Source organism: Brugia malayi (genome assembly GCF_000002995.4).
Source record: "Brugia malayi strain FR3 genome assembly, contig: Bm_v4_Chr3_scaffold_001, whole genome shotgun sequence".
In the NCBI taxonomy this organism is placed as follows: Eukaryota; Metazoa; Nematoda; class Chromadorea; order Rhabditida; family Onchocercidae; genus Brugia; species Brugia malayi.
The window spans coordinates 3,435,672-3,454,483 of NW_025062477.1; the positions used below are offsets into that span (position 1 = coordinate 3,435,672).

The 18,812-nt window shown below is 23.3% G+C and overlaps 1 protein-coding gene across 1 annotated transcript in view; it reads left to right on the top strand.

Annotated features, from left to right (window-relative positions):
- Positions 1–2,903: 2,903 nt before the first annotated feature.
- The window catches only part of Bma-hmr-1 (Cadherin domain containing protein), a gene marked incomplete at both ends in the record, with an annotated part of 28,490 nt that continues 12,581 nt past the window's right edge, over positions 2,904–18,812 (top strand). The window contains 10 exons of the mRNA XM_043079865.1: positions 2,904–2,978; positions 5,787–5,929; positions 6,097–6,213; positions 6,402–6,606; positions 6,819–7,036; positions 8,087–8,234; positions 8,399–8,566; positions 8,972–9,131; positions 17,631–17,755; positions 18,744–18,810. Of these exons, the coding sequence (XP_042935799.1) occupies positions 2,904–2,978; positions 5,787–5,929; positions 6,097–6,213; positions 6,402–6,606; positions 6,819–7,036; positions 8,087–8,234; positions 8,399–8,566; positions 8,972–9,131; positions 17,631–17,755; positions 18,744–18,810 (1,426 nt within the window). The remainder of the gene's footprint in view (positions 2,979–5,786; positions 5,930–6,096; positions 6,214–6,401; positions 6,607–6,818; positions 7,037–8,086; positions 8,235–8,398; positions 8,567–8,971; positions 9,132–17,630; positions 17,756–18,743; positions 18,811–18,812) is intronic.

The window sequence follows — 18,812 nt, forward strand, 5'->3', positions numbered from 1 at the left end:
ATTAACTATAAGAAATGATTTGCTCGAATTTATTATCTTTGCTATATAATATGCCTCTATGTAAGATATATAACAATTTCAATTTCAAATATTTTAGATAGTTTTTTTCTTAGCTATTTTTTGATATTATTCCGAATGATTTTCCACTAAATTTTCAAAAATTATTGTTTCGCGTTAAATTTTATGTTCATAATTGAGTCAATTCTATTCTTTAGAATAATTCTGAATCCATCGCTTAAGCTTCTGAGAATTTTTTTTCAAGGCATCGTCTAAAGGAGTCTCATTTCCACATGATTTAGTCTCTTTTCCTCCATTCTTTCTATATTTAGCTTTTCATATATTCCTCTAGCTAAAATCAATGTTTTGTTTGGCTAACACAGGTAAACAAAAATTTTAATAATCATCGATTTAAAACAAAAAAATGAAAAAGTTAAAGTTGAATGAAGAAGGTTCTTCTTGCTAAATGTAAATTTATTAATTAGCTGAAGACAGTAATTATCAGAAGTAATATTTGCATAGAAAATAATAAATGTGAAATGAGAATTGGAATATTATTTCGTATATTGAAAACCGCTTTTTGATAGTTTCATTAGTAGCAGTTCTAGCTTGTAATTTTTAAATATTTTTAATAAGTTATTTTAGTGTTACTAAGAGAAAATATGAGATTAATTAATGATTACTTTTTTTTTTCTAGCAGCATACTCATATGAAGAAGTGAATTCATCCTACCAAAAATGTAATTTCCTGAAAAAAATGTTTATTTCAGTTGCAGCTTTTTGATAAATCTTGAAATTGATCAAGTATGAGTGCAAATGGAAAAACAAATTTTAAAATTTAGAATTTGAAAATTTTAAAAAATTTCTTAAACATAACTGATTGTTCAAATTATCATTTCTCGAATTTGATCTATAAATTGAAAATCATTCAATGTTTCATTCGCTAAGCATTAGTTTAGTTCAGCTTAAATGATGACAAGTGTGACTCCGAAACAATTCTCCAATGATTTTCTGTTCAAGCATTCTCAATATATTTATATAAGTACCTCATTTAACGCTACTTATTTGTTCAAAACTTAACAATTAGATTGTAGTTTATTCCATTTAAGCAAATATTACTCATTGTCGTAGAGTTATATCCATGTTTTAGAATTATTAAAATTTTAGAATCAATTATTAAACAAAAAAATTGAAAGGTTAACGGATGATTTTTACCTTTTAAAGGTTTTTGTAAATGAATGAAAATTACAGAGGGATGAATTTCGGGGTGTGAATAGTTGGCTTATCCAGAACGGAAGAGGATGGTGACATGAATGAAGTGAGTCCATCCGTTTCATCCGTTAATACTGATTGGAAGGACCATTGTCATCCGGTTGACTCCTCCCTTTCAACCATCCCTCTCTCTCCCTCTCTCTCTCCCTCTCTCTGTTGACCACATAGGCATTCATTTCACTTCGCTCATTTATTTGAAGCCAATTGATAATGCTTCTAGGCTACACATACCTTTAGATAAATAAATTTTTAATTTATCATTGGAATATTTCTGAGTGATAAGTAACTGATAACAATTCTAACTTTATCATTTTCTTTTGAAATTCATGGTACTACTGATTGTTTAAAAAGCCTTTGAGAATTGTTTCTTATTTTTTCTTTGATATTTCATAGATTATAAGGTTATTATTTATTTATTCTATCGATTGCATCCAAAAATTTCATTTTCATTTTTAAGCATTAAATTTTTCAATTCATTTATGTTTTTTCAAAGTTTACTCATTTTTCAGAACTTTTATTATTGCTAATATTTTCTTCTACTCGAGAATTTCATCTTTCTAAAATTATTCTTAACCAATAATCTCGACTCATATGAAAATATGTTTCATTTAAAGTGGAGTACGAGAAAAAAAAAAAACCTGAATTTATTTAAAAACTTTGCTATGAAAGTGCTCATTTGCTCATTTTTTACTATCATTTTAAATTTTCATGAAGGAATCCGAAAAAGAATTTATAATCACCAATAAACTGAATCGGATTTTACCATAAATATTCAATATGTGTAATAAATGAATAAAGCAATCTAAGTTATAACTAATGCATTTTTTGAATTTCTCTGATATATTTGCCTTACTTATTTCTTATCTTTATTACATCACACAATTACCGTACCTATCCCGGTTTACCGTAACTCAGTCTACTGTAATTTAGTCTAGTCTACTGTAACTAATATAGAAAATTATAAATTTACTGTTAATTCATTGCTTCCACTTCAAAATTTCTCACTTTTTCCATTTAAAGCATCGCTTCATTTATTTATTACTCACATTAAAATTCATCAAATATTTAAGATTGAATTCGATTCAGTTTACTAAGATTTGTAATTTTTTTCTTCATTTTTTCTTTTTCATACTAATTTTTAGCAATACTCCAATATTCATTTACTTATCTTTCCCAAATACAAATTAAATAGTTTAATTCATTTGAATAGAAGATTTTGTAAAGAATGAAGCATTCGACATTATTCATTTATTATTAGTTATTTGCTTAGAAAAAAGATGGTAAATTCATATAATTGAAAAAAAAAAAGCAATTTCAGGATTTGTTATTTCTTGCAATTGGAGTTACTTTATTTCGATTATGGATTATTTGGTGCCTTGACGTGTTATTCTGCTATAAATCCATTACTATTACTTTTTTTTTCCCATTTATTTCACTTCTTCTAATTATATTTACAATCATTGCATTGCCAAAATGTATTATTTCTACTACGATAAGTGATAATATGATAAATGATAATATTATCAATCTACTACTGCCATTATTTATATCATAAATATCACAATTCAATTGTATTCATGTTTATTCTGCTTACAACAAACTGTTAATTCTAAAAAAAAAAAAAGAAAACAAAAAATGCTGTATTTCTGGCTCATTCTTCACCTAAATATCATTTATTTGATTTCAGATATTGGATGTTATCAAGATAAGGTAAAATTTTAGTATTATTTTTTTTTTTTTTTTTTGAAATTAAATTTTCAGGAATGACAATATTTTCTTTGTTAAGTGTTCCAGTGCTTATTACTCCTCCTGATACTGCGATACAATATTTTAGCATTAGTTTATTATGGTACTCTTGAATTATAATAATATTTGATAACAATTATTAGTAGCTTAAGAATTAGCTCTTTTTTTAAAATATGAAATTTTTTAAAGATTACTTTCTGAAATTTCATTTATTTTTTACGGACTCAAAAAAAAAAATTAGCTAAAAGGATAACGAACACATATTCTGATTTATTGTTATATCAAATACCAATTAAATTAGAATTATTAAGCTCAAAAAAAAAAAAAAAAGCAAAAACCGTAAGCAATCAGAATTATGAAGCCATTTTGATTGAATCCATCTGACATTTTATTTTATTTTCATTTTAGTTATATTAGCTCATCCATCACAAATAAATCATTTCATTTTTTTGAAAGGTTGTATATCTAAATTAACAATTCAAAAAATCATTTTGATGAGAAAATAGAGGGTGGATTTTTTTTCTTTCTTTTTTTTGGAATTTTACAATAAACTTTGATTGAAAAAAAAAAAAAAAAACTGAAATGCCATTACATAATTTGTGATCAAAAATTGTTCAACTCAAATGATATTAAATCAGTAAACACAATTATTCTTTCATATTTAAAAAATTTAAATTGATATTTATTTCTTAAATGCTAAAGCAATAAATTCAACTATACTAAAAAAAAAAAAAAAAAAAGGAAAAATGAAGATAGCATAGTGAGATTTTATTTTCTCTACTCACATCTCCATCTGTTCCTTTTTTTCTTCCCTTTTTGTTTTTTTGCTAAGGTGTAATTTTCTAAAGGTATTGAGAAATGTATGATGGATGTTTGTTTCGTTATCGATTCTACCTCTACTTCTGCTGTCAAATATGTTTGACCGATAATCTGAATAAGGTGTCGGTATCTCTTTCAAGACTATCTAATTCATCGTTATACTCTTATCAACAAAAAAAAGCGTTAATTATGCGTATAATATAATGAAACTGTTTCTCTATCATTTTTATTTCTCCTCCATTACTAATATCCTGTTTACCTATAATATTTTTAAAGGTTACTTTGAGTGGATAATTTACTGTAAATTATCGTATGTGAAGATGAGAGAGAGAGAGAGAGAGAGAGAGAGAGGTGAATGGTTTAATCGAATTAATCAACATTCATCAAAATTAAGATAATTTTTTAGATTACATAAGAATGTATATATTGTTTAAGAGAAGAAATTATAAATATGAACTAAAAAAATAAATAAGATTGTAAGCAAAAATAAAAATTTTCAACACAAGACAATTGTTCTTTTTTAATTTTAATAAAAGATTAGTTATATTTAAATTTTATAAAGTTGAATTTGTAACTTTTTTGCAATAAATAGAATAACCAACAATAATAATTTGAGGAAATTCTATAAATCTGAACTGAATTATCTTTCTAATTCTTCTAACAATTGCAATATGCAAAGTGCCTATATCTATCCTGGTCAATATTTAGATTGGTCATTTGAAAATCCATTTGGATTTCTTTCAGCATACAATAAAATTGCGCTTGATTGATTTTAGAAATTTGAAATTCGTAGTTTGAAATGAAATTTTCCATTCAATACTAAATGGAGAAATAATAATTACTGAACATTAAAAGGTATATAGCTTAAAGTTTCATTAAATACAATTTTTTGCTATGCATAAAAATTTAATTCAAATTTCATCTTTAAGCTATGAAATAACTTACTCATTTCAAGTAGAAATTAAATTCATTTAATAATAATAACTTGAGTAAACAATAAATTTTTTCTTTTTTTTTGCGCAAAAAACTTTAAGAAAGTATTTAATATTTGTGAGATATGATTAAGTGATAACTGATAAAGTAATGATAATTGAATATTTAATTTTGTAAAATTGCTATCAACCATAGAACCAAAATTCGTTTTATTTGAATATTAAAATGGTTGAAATTATGGGTTTATTGTTGAAATGGGAAAAGGATTAGAAGTCATTTACGAGAGGCCTTAATAGACACCCGCTGTGAGTAACTGATGCAATGAACCAAAACAAACAGAACAAACGCAACAAGTATATCTAATTGAAGTAAGTAAGTAAGTAAGGAGTAAATGAAGAAGAAGAAGAGAGTTAAAATTTATCAAATTAATTTAACAAGAATAAATATAATTACATTTAAATAGCAACAATGAAATTATGATATAAAATGACAAAATAATAATTAAAAAAGAGAAAAAAAAATGATGATAATTAATTATTGATCTAAATTAAATTAAGCAAAATAATTTTATTTAATAAATTAAAAATAAAATTGCTAGACAGCATTCCAAGATATTTTCTATCTAACAAATAATATGATTAAAAAAAAAAAAAAGAATTTTTTTTTTACTGGAAAATGTAATTGCTTGCAATATGCAAATGAGTAGTGGAATAATTTATTTGTCACCATTGTCTCATCTCAAAAATTGTTCTATCATATTCTCCCGCCATCAATAATTCTATCTCAAAATTGTTTTATTAAAAATACATTAAGTATAAAGATTCTAGTTTTCTGAAAAAAAATTAATCAAATTATGGTTGATCTGCGATGCGCTTGCGATATCGCAAGGATATCGCAACTTTACATTTTTCACTTATTTTTCTTTTAACTAATTAATTTTTTTTGCTAGCATTAGTAATTTTAATTATTTTTAACTATAATTTGATTGTTATGAATTTTTTCTTTCGTTTTTTTTTGTAGCCAAAAATTTTCACTGTTCGATCAGATGCGCCATTAGGATGGCTTATCTCTGACCTTGTTGAAGATGGACATTGTCCATGGTATGGTCATTGCTTATTGCACACCTCAAATCAGTCGCATTATTTTCAAATCATTAATAATAGGTTTGATATTTATTTCTAATAAAAGTGCTACAAAAAAATGCCAAAAAGAAGGAGAAAATCGAATTTTTTGAAATTATTTTGAAATTTTTTTTTGAAATTTTTTTTGTAGAGTATTTATGCTATTCTAATAATCCAATAATTCATCTGATCAAATTTTAAATTTCAAGGTTATGTACAAAAAAATCAATAAGACAGCTAGAAAATCGATCAGTAGCTATTATGATGATGGAAATTACAACAAAACCAGAACAAATATTTATTGTTAATGTGAATATTGCAAGAAAGTAAGTTATACATACCTAAAAATTTCTAAGAAATGATCAAATTGTTGAATGTTTTAAATTTTATATATTTTAAATTTTAAATTAAAATAACTAATACTTCTTCTCTTCATTTTGAAAATTTTCTTTTTATTGAATTTTTTATTTGAATAAAAAAGTTTAAGTTTTATTTGTTAAAATTATACTTTCAGTTCAACGCCATCTTTTTCATTTGATATATACAATATTACCTTGGAAAATGATATCACACCTGAAATGATGATTCCATTTGAAACAGACATAACAATGGTGAATGTATCTAATTCAACAGATCTACAAATATCAATTATTTCAAATTCAACAAATTTACCTTTTATACTCACTCATAACAGGAAGCAAAATATTCATTGTGCAAAGGTTTAAAACTAACTTTGAATTTTTTTTTTTTTAATTACCGATTTAAATGAAGATTAAATAATTTAAATTTCAGGAAAAAAATTTTTATAATGTCAAAAAAAAAATATGAAAATTATATCAATTTTAAGATTTTATGCTTTTTTTCTTTTTCTTTTTTTTGACAGATACTTAAGCTTTTTCTTTTGTCTAATAATTTTTGCGTCAAATTTCAGTTATACGTTTCACGTCGATTGAAGTCAACTGACGAAACTTTTCGATCATTTTATATCGGTGCATTAGATAAGCATAATTTGATTCGTTTGGCGGTAGCACGAATTGATGTCAATTTCAAAAAATTGCCCATAAGTGGACCCAAATTCAGTAATATGAATTACTTTAGACAATTTGATAAGCTATCACCTCATGTGACTGTACTAAGAGTTACAGCAAAGTAAATTCTCATTTGTTTATTTATTTATTTTTTTTTTTAATAATCAATTTAATAAGTAAATGATAAATGGTATGTTATCAGGAAACGAAAAAAAAAAAACGATCACTAATTTCTTGATTACAGATAAAAAAAAAAAAAAACTAAAAAGTAATAAGTAAGTAATTTATCGAAAAGAAAAAAGTTTATTACAAAACAAAGATGAATTTGATCAATTAATTTTTATCTATAATCACAAAATGATCATCTATTTATATTTATTAGCGCTTTTCCTTCTTTTGAAAAAGATTGACAAAATATTCTCGAAAAGATTTGAAAAAAAAAAATAGGAAAAAGGAAGTATCACAACAAAATAGTGAAATTTTTAAAACATATTTCAAAATGAAATTAATTTATAATTAAAATATGAGCGAACTGCTTGTTTCTCTCGTATAATTGATTAATACAATTTTGTTTCAATTTCAATTTATCATTTTAACAATATATTTTTCAAATAATTAATTCTAAAAAAAAACACTTTTGGAATATTCATATAAAAAGTACAGAGGGAAACTTTTATATTTCAATTTTGATAGTTTTTATAAAATTTTTATGATTCATCTTGTAAATCTTGAAGTAAGTATTAATGAAATGTATTATTATCAGATCAGAAATGATCAGAAAATCAATTTTGATCATTACGAATTTATCATCCATATTAGCATTATTTATTTCATTATTTGTTGATGCAAAATAATTTGCAAATGATAGAAAAAAAAAAGTTAGAATCTTTGAAGATATAATTTAATTTTAACGTATTTTTGACGTTAATGACGTGAAGGATATTTTGCACTTCTTAGTCATTGAAGATCATTTAGGTATCAAATAAACAAATTTAGTGACCAATCAATGGACATTAGGGAAAATGATATTAGGGACAGTTGTTACTTTGAAAATAAATTAATCCATCATTAATCCAATGAATGCTTCATTATTAAGTAAATTAAACTGTGAATGAATATTTCCGGTAAAATCATAATTTCAAAAAAAAAAAAAAAATCATTTTTTTTTTAGATCATCAAAAGGTACTGTTGTATATCGAATTGAACCGGAAAATGTTCCATTCGATGTTACACCTTTTTCCGGTAATGTATTCAGTCGTTATGGTATATCAAATGGCGAATATTTTTTTAATATTATTGCTACTGATTCATTTGCACAGGTTAGTGAAAAAGATGCAAAATAAATTTTTAAAATTCTAAAATTTTAAATTAATTTTTTAAATTTTAATTTATACTTCATTAGATTCTTGGAATGTTTAAAAAACAAAAACAAAACTGATGCAATGAATATTTAAATGAAATGTCTTGAAGTACTGATTTGAAGGAAGCACGTGCTAATGTTCGAATTTTGATTGGTTCACGGATTGATCCAAAACGACAATTCAAAAAATTAAAAAGTAAAGGTACACGTCATCGACGTAGTAGAAAAGATTTTGGTGATGAAATTGTGCTAACACTAAAAGAAAATCATCCAATTGGATTACTGGAAGAGGTTAACTTTTTATTTAAGTTTTATAATTTTGATAAGATGATAATATAATCGAGTTTTACAATTTTGATATTGATAAAGTGATAATAAATTCAATTCTAGTAAGATATATTGATAACAATTTCAATATAATTAAGGTCATTCGGGAATTACTTAGAGTTAAAATTCGCAATTATAAAAATAATTAATTCAATTAACTAATATATTTATAGATTTATTGTTCATTTAAAAAATTTTTTTTATATTAAAATTGTAAAATTGCCGATTATTTAATAAATTTTGCAATTATTTAATTTCAAATTAGTGCTTTTTTAATTCAATAACAGATAATTGAATCAAAATATGCAAAATGATAATTTAATCAAAAATTATTTTTTTTCATATTTTTTCAAAATGTAAATTATTCAGAAAATAAACCTTCGGCCTGACGAGAAGGTTATCTTTGCGCCAGCAACAACGGATTATCTTAAAATACATGGTAATGGATTAATAGAGCTTATCAAACCTTTGAATTATGAATTCGAAATGTCGCATCAAGCAGCTGTACAGATTAGCGGTATGTTCAAAGGTTAGCAATCATTTAACTCACTACCTGATTCGTTCCAATCAAATATTATTTCAATTTAGCATGCTGTATTTTTGCTAATAGCAATTTATTTGCTTGTTTTGAATATTGCAGAATATTATGATTAAATCATTAATGTTTTTTAATCTTTCAAATTGCTTACTTTTACTCCTTTTTTACCATTATAAGTCAAAAAAAAAAAAAAAAATGAGTAATACATTAATCTTTGATTTTTGTGGTCATGATAGAAATATCATTTAAATAAGCCCAGTCTATGTTTAATTAGCCAAGTTAATTAGTTATCGAGGAAGCCTCTGAATACAGATTCTTTCATTTTTTGCAGTTTTTTTTTTTTTTTTTTTTCGGCTGAACAACTTTTTTCACATTATTACAATATTTTTATGCTTTAATTAATTTCATTTACAACTCGAAGCAAAAAATTTTAATTTACTCATTTCAAACATTTTGATTAAAATAATAATTAAAAATTTCATTATGCTATAGGCATAATTAAGACAAAAATAATAGGATGAAAACTAAATGAAAAAAAAAAAGAAAATTCAAATTTTCTCCATTTGAATCGTTAGAAATGAGAAAGAGAAAATGAATAAATTACTTTTTTTTTTTTTTTTTCTTTTTCTTCTCTTAAATTTTATCAAAAGTTTTCAATTTTATTTTATTATGCAATAATATTTGAGAATATCACAAAACAGAACGATTTTTTCTTCCTAAAATTATGATCATTTGTTATTGATCAAAATAAATTTATTTGTAATTGATCAAAAAACAAATTTTGTTTATGACCGATCGAAAGAAACTTATTTTGTGATCGACGAACTTTTCTTTCATTTTTCTTTTCTTATGGGTAAAAGTATACAATGCCTTCACTTCTTTTCACTTTCAGAAATCAAAATATGCAAATTAGAAAATTTATTAAATTACAAATGTGAATTTAATAATATGTTTTTTTTTTTTTTGAAAAATCAATTTTAATTGTTATCATAACATTTTTTACAAATAATTCTTCCAATTTAAATATTTGTTAGTATTAAAGGGATATGTGATATACTCTAACATCATTTAGTCAAATAAATTTTGATTATGGGTAGTAGTGGTGGTGGTGGTGGTGGTTAACTCATGGGAATTTGTCATCTAAAAATATAAAATTGCTTATTGCTATTGCTATTGTTGTTGTTGTTGTTATGATTTTGTCATCTCAATGACACATTGCAAAAAAAAAAAAAATTAAAATTAATTTTTATCAAAATATGAAAATATCTCATAGACAATTGCTAAACAAAACAAAAATAAAAAAGTTTTATTTTTGTTCTTTTCCATATTTCTGCCAGAACAGATTAGAACAGGTGTTCACGGTTGGAGGTGTCCAATTGATTCATTAGCATTGCACACACACAGCTGTTGCTTAAAACTATTTGGTCTTCTTGACTTTCTGATCAATTACTATGCTTATTTCTTTTTTTTTTTTTTTTTTTTTTTTTTAAAAAGACAAATATGAAATTAAATTTTTTAAAAATTTAATACAAAAGAAATGAAAAATAAGTAGAAAAAAAAAATAGAAATTGTTTATTTCATTTAAAATATTTAAATTAGCATTTTTTTTTTGAATTGAATTGAATTAAAATTGTCATAAATAAAAAAAAAAATTTTTTTTTATTTTTGCTAGAATATTTACATATATAAATTGAATTGTGTCAAATTTCTAATATAATAAATTATTGAAATTAACGTTATTAAACAGAACATTTTGTCAATTTAATAAAATTTTATAAACCAATAAAGTTCGTAAATTTTTTAAAAATTTAATATAAAAGAAATAAAGAATAAGTAGAAAAAAATAGAAATTGTTCGTTTCATTTAAAATATCATAGAAATTAGTAATTTTTTTTTTTTTTGAATTGAATTAAAATTGTCATAAATAGAAAAAAATTTTTTTTTTATTGTCTCTAAAATATTTGCATATATAGATTGAATTATGTCAAATTTCTAATATAATAAATTATTATTAAATTTAATTTTCATTTAATTGTTGAATAATTTTGCAATGCTAAAATGTATTGACCAAAAGATTGATTGATGCATAGTTTTAGCTAAATAAAGCTTTTAAATTGGGAAGAAAAAGGAAAGAGAAGAGAGAATAGTAAAGCAATGTGAATTTATTAATTAAAAAAAAAAGATCTAAAATGCTTCTTCTTTTTTAGCTTAGCATGAAAGACTTAATAAATTTTGATCAAATCTCATGGGATATTTGCAAAACATTGAAATATGACATTGCAAGTAAAAATAAATTTGAACTCTCTTTGATATAATTTGTCTTTATTTAGAAATAATTTAATTTGAATTTAATTTAAATTTGCTAATAAAAAAAAAAAAAGTTTATGCATGCATAATGCATGCATGCATTATGCATCCTGCATTTCTAACTAACTATGTCATTACAGCACATTTAACTAGTAGTAGCACTTAACTAAGTGCTTCTACAGAAACTATTGCTTGAACAATAAAATCATTCCCGCTTAAATGCAAATGTATACCCAAAAGTACTTAATGGAATTCCCTCCTGAGAATCGAAAAGAGGTAGTAGAAAAGTAAGCCAAGAATTAAATTTTATAATGCTAGAAGGGAAGCTTATATATATACATGCATTCAAATATATTGCTTTTGTTAGCATAAAAATTAATTAATTTCTTTTTGATAGACAATTGATTTTTTTTTTAATTTTAAATTAAATTAAAACATTTGCTTTGTAAGTTTTTGCTATTAGCTAAAAGTTGAAGTTTTTTTTTTTTTGAAGAAAGCATAAATTTAGAGTATGTAATGTTCATTTTGCAACATGTAAACTGAATGTTAATGTTAGATAAAATTTGAAATATGATAGTTTGTAAAAAAAAAAAAAAATGAAATGTCAAGAATAAGAAAGAAGAGTGTAAATTAAAGTTTAACAAATGAATTAGATTTTTAAACAATACATTAAAAAAAAAAAAAAAAAAAAAGAAAAATTGACTGATTTTAATTTAATTATTATAAGTTAGTGATCGCTTCTGAGGTCACTAATAATGGAAGCAGTAAACAATCTTTAATTGTTGTAGCATTTTAGATATGCGTGTGACCAAAAGTGCTTTAATAGTGTAATTTATGACCTTAATGGAGGATCGATCATTTTTATTCTATAAATGGATTTAGACTGCAATTCTAGTTTTCATGAGATGAAAAGATCAAAGTTTAGATATTATCTAAACTTCATTGACTGAAATTGAATTGATTCAATAAGATTTTACCGGAGTTTTAATTTTTGATTATTGGCTAATCAATTTTGGCAATACCTGGATGACCGGAAATGATTGATGGACAGGTGTCGCTAACCATTTGAAAGCGATACCTAATCATAATTCAATGAATATTGCGTGTAAAAGGTAGCAAATATTACACATATGCAGATGGAGATGTCAAATTGTCCCATAATTTCTCGTCTATAAAAAGATATTTAACCATTGAAATATGAGGGAAATGTGTCAATGAAGATCAGATTTTATTGAAGAGGATTGATAAATAAAGTAAATAAATTTGAATAGATGATGAATTGAGATAATAGATGAATAATCGAGAAAGGAATTAATTAATGACTAAATGAAATAATAATTTGCAAAAAAAAAAAAAAGCTGACGCAAGCATTTCTTTTCTTTAAATTTGACATTTCGTTTTTTTTTTTTTTTTTTTTTTTCTATTTCCTTTCTTTTGTTAATCTTTCTTTTCTTTTTTTTTTTTTCTACAAATTATTCATCATTGCTACATAAGTAATACTTTTTTATCTATTTGCATATCACATTATCATATCATTCATTTCATATCCAAATCCATTTACTTACTTCTTATCATCCAATAAATTTTGCAAACTATTAAATGCAAGCTATAATTAAGCTTAAGCTTAATTATTCCCATTTTACTAATTGTACTATTCAGAAGAGAAAGAAGAATGAAAATTTAGGATACACTTCAAAGACAATGAAAATTTACGAATACATACAAATTTTGCATTTTCTTTGAACTTATGTAAATTAAGTCTAATTGTTAATTTACTAACAAATTTTGTCTATTTGTTTTGTTTGTTTGTTCGTTCCTTTCTTTTTGAGTATTATTTATGCTTAATTATTGGTTAGAAATAACAACCATTCTTATCTGTTATAATTAAATTAAATGCTTTAGTAGAAGAAAAGAGAAAAGGAAAACAAAAGACCCATAATGACCTGATAAGTTAGCATTTTATGCTTTTTAAAAAGCATAAAATATATTCCATCTCTTTAGCATTTATCTTCTTCCATCTGCTCAGATGTGTTAATCCAATGTATGTCTCGACAACTTCAAACCAGATGTGACAAAAAGTAGGAAAGATAAGACCATAAAGTGGTAAAGTTGTAGGTAATAAAAATAAATGAATGAATCATATCAAATGGACAATAGCACAATCTTTGATTTCTAATTTTAATCAGAAATGATTATCGCTAAGATTAACGCTATTATTATCATTGCATCATACATTAATTATATCATGTCATCATCAAAAAATCTTTATTACAATTGAAATGATCACTATAATTGCTATCATTATCATCATTTTCATATTTTGTTTATTAATTCAAATTTTAATAATGAAATGTAATTTGATTATATCTGTTATCTCAAATTTTTCCTTTTTGCTTCTTTCTCTAACATTATTGAGCATTTTTCCCTTCTTTTTTTTTTTTTTTTTTAGCAAGAATTCAAATAAGTAAATTACAAATTTTCAAAAAAATTAAAAAATTTAGATTGAAATTTTATTTTAGCATTCGCTTACAAAATATTTCTTATTGCATAACATTTATTTCATTTTAAATGAAATTTTTTAAATCATTCATTCATTGAAATATTCATAAATTTTCAAAAAAAAAAAAAAAAAAGAGAAAAAAAGAAAGCAATCTAAAATCAAATGAATCAAATTTTAGTAACATTAAATTATTTTAAATTTATATCCAAGTAATTCTACTAATTCTGCTATTAATATTAGCTGAGATATAATAATAATAACATATGTAATTGAAATATTTTAATGATAAAAACTTTTTTTTTTATAAAAAATATTACACAGATTTGTTGTTTTGATTTAATATTTGATAGAATGAATTTAGTTCTTATCGCTTTTCTATCTCTCAATGAATGAGTAAAAGCTTTAATTGAGTTTCTAGCAGTGATAATGATATGATAGTTTGGTGTTCGATGACAATTGATGGGTAGGTAATCCTTTCTTTCCCATCTATCCATCCTTCCATCCATCCACCCGTCCATCCGTCCAAAGTAAGTAACACTTTCACACCCTTGCGTATAGTTCGGGAAGACAAGAAAGAGATTTGCAGGGGAACATTTATTGGATTATAACTCTCACTTCAAGGTCAAAGGACACATTGCATCCGTTTCATTCTGACATAAGGATGACAATGATAATGAGTGCTGATGCAGTTAGAAAAGAAGGGAAAAAAGAAGTGTAATATTAAGGGACAGGTTAATTAATACCTGTGCATTTATGAGAAATGAATTTGTGAAAGATTTGTAATTATTTGACATCTTTTTTTAATGATAATATAGGAAATATTTGAAATTTCATTTGAATTGTAAATTAGAAATGAAAGAAAAAATTTTTAAAGTTTTATTCATATTTAAAATTTTTTTCTAATTTCAAAAATAATCTCTCGAAAAATTTGCTAATTTTAAAGAGATAATTTGTAAAAGTTTTTCTTTCAGTTAATATAATTGTAATAATAATAACAATATAAATAATAATAATGATAATAATATAAATAATAATAATAATTAGATAGAATAAATTAAGACACTTTCTTTAGTTTTCAATGGGAATAAGAAAATGTATTATATAAATTTGTTAATTTCATCAGGGCTGTTGTTGCCAATTGATTAATTACTCATTGCTTTGAAGTAATTTTGGCACTCTTTGTGAAATGCTTATTTGAAAATGAAATAAGAAATTTAAAGATGGAAAAGAAAGCTTAAGAGAAATAAGAGTTTATTAACTAATATTTGAACTTAAAAATATATTTAACTACAATTAAGCTATCTCTATTGTTAATTATATATTTCTTATATGAATTAAATTATTTTATTTTTATTGTTAAGTGGAAGAAATAGAAGAAAAAAGCCTTCAAATAGCTTATTTCAGTAATCATCTTACTCTAATTGTTTTTTTGTTTTTTTCGTTCTATAATTTTATATGCTAAATTTTACTAACACAATTACTGTTTTATTCCATTATTTTTATAAATAATATGTTAATAGAAATAACTGAAGAATATAAAAGGTTATAGGTCATAATTTATTATTGTATTAGTAAAATCAAGAATGATATGATAAGATAAAGAAGGAATGTAGCAAGAAATTGCTGATAAATTTTGAAATGAAATGAAATGAAATTTCTTTTTTATCCACTATTCCTATTTGATCAATTCATCTAATTCAATCTTTTCCATTAAATGTTCAACTTTATTCTCGAAATGGCCTTGCATAAATCAATCACACTAATCAACCTGAATATTAATGGTTCAGGGTCATTATCACCATTATAAAAGAAGCATTGATGAACGAAGAGCATTTATTCATTTATCCTTTAAGTTATGCATAGATAAAAGTTTTATATCGATTTACTGATACATTTACATTTGTATGATCGTTGACAATTAGCGCTTTTCACGGCAAAATAAGAGACAATAGCGCATTAAGTTATTATTTTGATGAAATGAAAAGTGTTTTGGATGGGTAATGGCAGTGGTTAATTTGAAAATTAATGCATAAATTAAGATTAAAATTAAAGCAAATACTATGTGATTGACAAAAATATATGATAATACCTGCAGAAATGTCGCATTTTTTGAAAGATCGAAGATAAAAATTTTTTTTATTAAATTAACATAATACTTTTTTAGATATCAAAATATTTGAAGAAAATTTTGATCTCATTGATATTTTTTATTTTATTGATTGATTTGATTGGGTTAGATTATGATAAAATGAAATGTTTCATTTCATTTCATTTCATTTCTTAACAAAATATTTTCATAGTATTTTGTGATAAATTTGTGGAAATTTGAAGTTTAGCTAATTAAAGTAAGCAGTAATGAGATGAATTTTTGTTCTAGTTTTTACTCAAATTTCAAGAATTTACTTATTTGTAATGAATGCATGCAAAAGCAAACAAATTCGTAGAAATATGCTAATTAATTGGCAAATGCTATTTGCAAGACTTCGACACTTGCATTTGTGTTTGCTATTTTATGCATGCTTTGTAGGCCAATATGGCTTTGAAATAATCGAATTCATTAAATGAGTCTTGGCCGCTTGGCTTAGCTTTCTTGTAGGCTAAGCTTTGGGGAATGCTTCATTAAGAAAGGTACAATGCAAATTGGTAAAAGATAAATGATGAAGTAATAGAATTCTAATTCATTGTTTATACTAAAAATAAAAAAAAAAAAAAAAAAAACAGACAAATAGATAATTAGCATATTTTGATAATTTTTAAATAAGTGAAAAAATTTTATGAAACAGTGAAAACGAGTAAAATGTTAATCGAAATTTTTTATTAATTAACTAATTTTTAGTTAATCAAACAAAATTTTTAATAAATAACATTTCTTGGCTGAATAAATATAAAAAATTATTTAACAAATAATATTTCTTGGCTGAATAAATTTAAATTTTATTAAATAGCAAATGTTTTTATTTCATAGAAATTAAAACAAAATAAATCTTCTTGTCAGCATTAATAACTTAGAATATGATAGAGTATATTTCTTCTTTGCATTCATTTATTTTAAATTTAAATAGCAGAATATCATTTCATAGATTTCAATTTAATGAAATAATCATTGAAAAAATTTTTTCCATTAATCAATCAAATTGCTGTGCTAATTATCCATCAAACTAAATGGAATAATAGAAATGAATTTGAAATCTGATTAGGCTTGATAACAAATATTCAAATTTAATTATACATTTTCCAATTATACAATTATTTGCTGATTGCAAGGGTTCATACACAGAAATAAACAACAAAGTCCATTTACATTTCTTACTTAATACATATATAACTTTTATCAGTTAAATTATACAAAGTTAATACAATCATTTCTTATCATTCTGTAATGAATGCATTGATAAGATAACTTGAATTAATCAAATATTTTAATTCTTAACAATAATTTGAATTAATGGAATGTTTTAATTTTTAAAAATAATTTGAATTAATCGAATATTTTAATTTTTAAAAATGATTTCAATTAATTAAATATTTTAATTTTTAGCAATAATTTGAATTAATGGAATATTTTAATTTTTAAAAATAATTTGAATTAATCGAATATTTTAATTTTTAAAAATAATTTCAATTAATTAAATATTTTAATTTTTAAAAAATGTAAAAAAAGGATATGATAAGCTAATTTTTAGTTCGTGTACAAATGATAAGAATGGAAGTATTAGATGTAGACGAACCGCCAACATTTCTAAATGGACCAAAGCCATATAAAGCTGTGGTAGCATATGATCAACCAATTGGAATGCATATTTATAAAGTAAATTTTTGAAATTAACATTTATTTGATAAAAGTTAAATGTTTATATAAAGTTATGTAAATTTTAAAACATTATGTTTAAAAAAATTTAAAAAAAAAAAAAAACAGCATTTAAAATTTTTTTTCTCCTTTTTATAAACGAAATATTTAAATTGTATTAATTTAAAATTTAATTACAATATTAAGTATTTTTCTTAAATTTTTAAAAATGTTAATTCAAGCATTACATTGGAATATTTGTTGTTGATATGTGTGAGTGAGAGAGAGAGAAAAATTGAAATAAACTATTACAAAAGGATTTATTTAAATTTAAATGATAAATTTTATTTCTTTTATAAAAAACAAATTAAATTTTATGTGATATGTTTTTTTTTTTTTATAAAAATTTATGTTAAAATTGGTCTAATAACATTGAGAAGAAAATTTTTTTCTATCAAAAGATATCATCAAAATGACATGGAAATAAGATTAATTAATGCATTTTATTTTATTCTGTTCAGTCTTCCGTTTTTTTTTTTTCTAAAAAGCATAAAATTGCATCAATTTTTTGGCTCATCGTTTTTTTTTTTTTGGATTATTTCACTTACAAATAAAGAAGTCATTAATTTTCCGATCCGAAAGATGAAAACCATAGGGACCGGAATGTAAGGGAAGGATTTAGGAAAAGAGAAATGAACAAATTTAAATGAGATATTAGATTGGTGAGGTATTAAAATGGTTTAAAAATAAAACCAAATAAATGATACATTATGTAGTAAACAACTCAATGAATAATTGTTGGGAAAAAAAAAAAACATTTCATTGTTAAATCATGAAAAAGTGATATTACTTTAGTAATTGAAAAGGGAAAGTTTAACAGTAAAGTTTTTTGGTGATAAAATTATAAAAGAAAAAAGAAAGATTTAATAATTTCAAAAAAATTTCAAATTTGACAAATTGATTTTGTAATTTCAAAAAATTTCAAATTTGACAAATTTTTAAATTACAGTTTGTTGCTCGTGATGAAGCAGGTGATGGTGATGATAATGTTGAATATCGGCTTATCAATACCGAACGT